We start from the raw sequence: 3,881 nt of genomic DNA on the forward strand, positions 1-3,881 counted from the left end.
ATTTTTGCTTTTGAAATCGGATGTAAAAAATAAACTTGCAAATCGTCGTCAACGTTTAATTTCGCACCTAATTGTCTAGCCATTGCAAAGTGACTTCGCGGTCCATCGAAGGTGATGGAAGTGACTAAAACTCCGGTTTCATGTAGAAATATTAATGTATCATTTACTATATTCGCTCGTTCCATGCTACTCAATGAGTTTATAAAATGATACGCAATTGGAAGCTTCCAATGACCATTGACACCTACAACCATAAGTACAATAACACTGGAAGCTGTTAGACAAGCTTTAGGTAAATCAATGTCATTCATGTGTTTTCCATAAGTAATATATCCTACATAATCATTTGTATACCATTCCACTTTTTTTTAAATCGTTATATCATCCATAATTAAGAAACACAGGATTACTTCATTCTTTTCGTGCGCAATGTCTGCCTTTTTTTTTAAATTGTAACGCAAGTTTACATATTCCAGGGTCCATTGGTATACCAGGAACGCATCGTACTTTTATGAGGTAAAATATTTAAAAACGTTTCTCGTACATATTCGTATGCTTTTGGAGAATAAAAATGTAAAGACGCTGCAAAGGTCTACAATTCTGGAGGGAACGTGGTAAACTTATGATGTTTAGATAACAGTTTTTGGATTATGGATTTTACAACAGGAGCATAGAACTGTAACATTTTCAATATATACAATTTGTAAAATACAGATAAATATATTTATGAATAAATATGACTTAATAGCAAATTGACAGTAAAAACTAAGCAAGTTTGTAAGCAATGCTATGCCAAATATGCTCGGTTTTTACTGCTAATTTATTGTCTAGTTTTGTCACAGATTTTGTCTGAAAAACAACTTATTGCTGATATAGATGGCGACTGAATTTGACAAAGCGTTTGTGCCAACTTGACAATAATTTGCTGTATTGGACATGTTATTATTAAGTTATGACTTATAGTGATGCACCCATCGATGTCGATGGATGCACCCAGTATAGGATAATCACACATACGCACTTTAAGAAATACTTACGTTCATATGTTCTAAAGCTTCTTTAGAAATTAAATTATTGTCGTGTAAATGTTTATTTAACTCAGTCAAGTTCTGCACTCGCTTTTTTAGTTTACATGCCTGCACTTGCAAATATTGTATTTTCTTTGCCTGTTCTGTAATTGTTTCTATTGCAACGTCTAATACCATTGCCGCTTCGTCCGGATTTCTAGATACTTGGCATACATTAATATCCTTTATATATTTAATATGTTTCAAAGGAAAGTCTACTTCTTTATTCTCCATTGATTTTCTGGAAAAAGAATACATTACTATAGGTATTATGGAGATAACAATATATATTAGTTAAAAAAGTACTATTAAACCTTTTCAGTGAGTTAGGATTATCTTTTGCACCATCATTGCATTTCATATTGCATTCTTCTATTTTAATTTCACCGGATTGTTTCTTACATGTATTCTGAAAATGTGTGCCACAGGTATATTTTTATATTGAAAATTATTTGATCACTGTGTTATGTAGTCATTCTCCAAGTACCTGTTGTATTTCAATATGAAATTCTTTGTCACTAGATGATGCTATGTTATCACAATTGATTTTTTGTGAAGTAATTTCGGGAATAGCAGTGTTTTTAAGTCTCCCTCTTAGTCCATATAATGTTTCTTGGTAATCTGACAATTTAAAGTGATTGGAGCACAGCAGAGCAAATTGTGAAACTTGATTCATCTTGATTGCTTGCAACCATTTGCTTCTTCTATCCTTATCTTTCGGGAACCTGTAAATTAGAATATTAACATTGTCTCATTAATTATCTATCTTTCTCCTTCCTTTCCCGTCGCCCTCCCCTCTCTCTCTCTTTCTCTCATTTTACATATCTTTATTTGTAACTCGCTGAATTTACTTAAACAACAATTGCACTATGAAGAAAAAGAAACAGCATGTAGTTTACAAATATTAAACTTACTATTGTATGTGTGTGTGTGTGTGTGTGTATGTATGAGTACTCAGTAAAGACTAATAAATAAAACCGCCTTATTATTGCATAGCAATAATATATATTATGACCAGTATTATGCATGGTTTATATTATGGTTAACCAATCAACATCGATGAGTTAACCTCTTTAATTTAACAATGATATAAATATGTATTATATATGAAATATACTTACCTGTGATAACTGGATGCAGAGGTTACCGACGATTTGCACAAAATACAATAATTTGTCATTTTAATAAGAATTCTTTTACGCAAGCAACAACATATTCGCTTTTGGTCAGAGGTACCCTTTGTCACAGCATACACTACTGTTGGATTAACAACAACCAATCAGGCTTCAGTAAACAGAGAAAGAACGATCTTATTATTCCTGCTTCTCACTCTAATCGTCTTTCTACCCCCACCATTACCATCAGCGGTCCATTCTAGATGTCGATGTGTTTGACCAATCAGAGCAAAAAGAGGCAAAATTTCTTTGTCCTCATTGGTGAAATTTCAATCTTTAATCTTTAATCTCAATCTTCAATGCATAGTTTGATTCCGGCCTAAGGATATTGCAATTGAAAAGCACCCAAGGTGAACCATTCCGGTGGATGCGCAGTCGTTCAAAAACAGTGGGAAACAATGAACCAATCATCTTTTACCCAAGATGCAAAATTCAGAATGACCGACACTGAGTGTTGCTGCGTCAGCTGTGTCACCGACGAGATATTATTAAAGACCGCCAACCCTGGGCAAATTTTCGGCGGTATAAAAAGGGCTCCAAGGGCCCGAAGGTAATTCAAGAATGCTGACATTACCGACAATTGATGTAAATATGCTATTATTAACATAAATATTTGGCTCATGCATTATTAAATTCCTGATTTTTTATTACATAAATGTCCCATGAATAAATATACATACTTGTAAAGCTGTAATATCCTATATATTGCAAAAAAATCACAATTTTTTCTTTGCAATTATCATCTTTATTGATAATCAAACTTTGATGATACGGCATCCGATTTGGGTCGTACGACGCTCTTCAACCAACCAGAAAACAGAATTCCGATGATGCGAAGCAAAATCCATCGGAATCCTGTTTTCTGATGGGTTACAGAGCGTCGTACGACGCAAATCGGATGCAGTGTGAATCCAGCATAACACTGAAATTTCAATTTTAAAGAAAAATCGAGGGTTATTGAGTTATAAATGCATAAATACATCTACTAAACTAATAAATCATAAAATTAGTACAATATTATTAGTTTTTAACTCTTAATCACTTCAATATTCACAAGGACGCGAACTCCCATAAGGATGTCGGTCTTTAATAGTATCTCGTCGGTGGCTATGTGCTGTTATCGTACGTGTCGTATCTTAGAAGTGTCAATAAAGTGTCAATATGTCAAATTGTTTTGTAAAAAATTGTAAGAGTCGCATGAATTATGGCTGCTTTCCTTTTAGGAGACACAGTCGACACAAATCGACACAAGTGTCGTTCTATCTTTGTCACTCTCTGAATATCAAAAAGGATAGAACGACATTTGTGTCGACTTGTGTCGATTTGTATCATCAAATGGAAAGCAGCCTTAGTGTTTAACAAGAATTAAAGTACTTTTCATTCCCTAAAGATCAAGAGTTGCGATTGAAATGGATTGAGTTGCGATGTACACTTAAAATACGCGCGTCTCCGCTTGGGTAACAACTGATTAGTCGAAATTTTAAGCCACGCCCTCAGTGCCATTATGAGCAATGGTTCACGGTTCATCTTGTATATTTCCACCATGGGCTGTGTTCCAAAATTGTTTGTCAGCGCTGCGAGCATGTCGTCATAAGTGCATGCTACCAATAGTGTTCCAATTTCATAAGCATGCTTTTTA

At 34.2% G+C, this 3,881-nt stretch overlaps 1 protein-coding gene across 3 annotated transcripts; it reads right to left on the reverse strand.

Moving 5' to 3' along the window:
- Positions 1-583: 583 nt before the first annotated feature.
- LOC108759976 (THAP domain-containing protein 2-like) lies at positions 584-2,263 on the reverse strand. Of its 3 annotated transcripts, none has more exons than XM_018505736.1 (5): positions 2,189-2,263; positions 1,555-1,792; positions 1,382-1,476; positions 1,038-1,308; positions 584-676 (listed from the first exon to the last, which is right to left on the reverse strand). In XM_018505736.1, the coding sequence occupies exons 1-5, from the start codon at positions 2,245-2,247 to the stop codon at positions 593-595; spliced, it is 747 nt and encodes a 248-aa protein (XP_018361238.1). In that variant the 5' UTR covers positions 2,248-2,263; the 3' UTR covers positions 584-592. The 3 variants fall into 3 exon arrangements, with proteins under 3 accessions (XP_018361238.1, XP_018361230.1, XP_018361246.1); XM_018505728.1 differs by lacking the exon at positions 584-676 and adding an exon at positions 807-925; XM_018505744.1 differs by lacking the exons at positions 584-676; positions 2,189-2,263 and adding exons at positions 807-925; positions 1,982-2,053.
- Positions 2,264-3,881: the final 1,618 nt, after the last annotated feature.

This window comes from Trachymyrmex cornetzi, unplaced genomic scaffold (assembly GCF_001594075.2).
Source record: "Trachymyrmex cornetzi isolate Tcor2-1 unplaced genomic scaffold, Tcor1.1 scaffold1061, whole genome shotgun sequence".
In the NCBI taxonomy this organism is placed as follows: domain Eukaryota; kingdom Metazoa; phylum Arthropoda; class Insecta; order Hymenoptera; family Formicidae; genus Trachymyrmex; species Trachymyrmex cornetzi.

Bases quoted from the DNA above. Each gene is read 5' to 3' on its own strand.
- LOC108759976 (XM_018505728.1), bottom strand. From the start codon at position 2,247: ATGACAAATTATTGTATTTTGTGCAAATCGTCGGTAACCTCTGCATCC. The intron at 1,793-2,188 runs GTAAGTATATTT...TCTAATTTACAG, and splicing joins TCTGCATCCAGTTATCACAG to GTTCCCGAAAGATAAGGATA. The intron at 1,477-1,554 runs GTACTTGGAGAA...ACACATTTTCAG, and splicing joins TTCATATTGAAATACAACAG to AATACATGTAAGAAACAATC.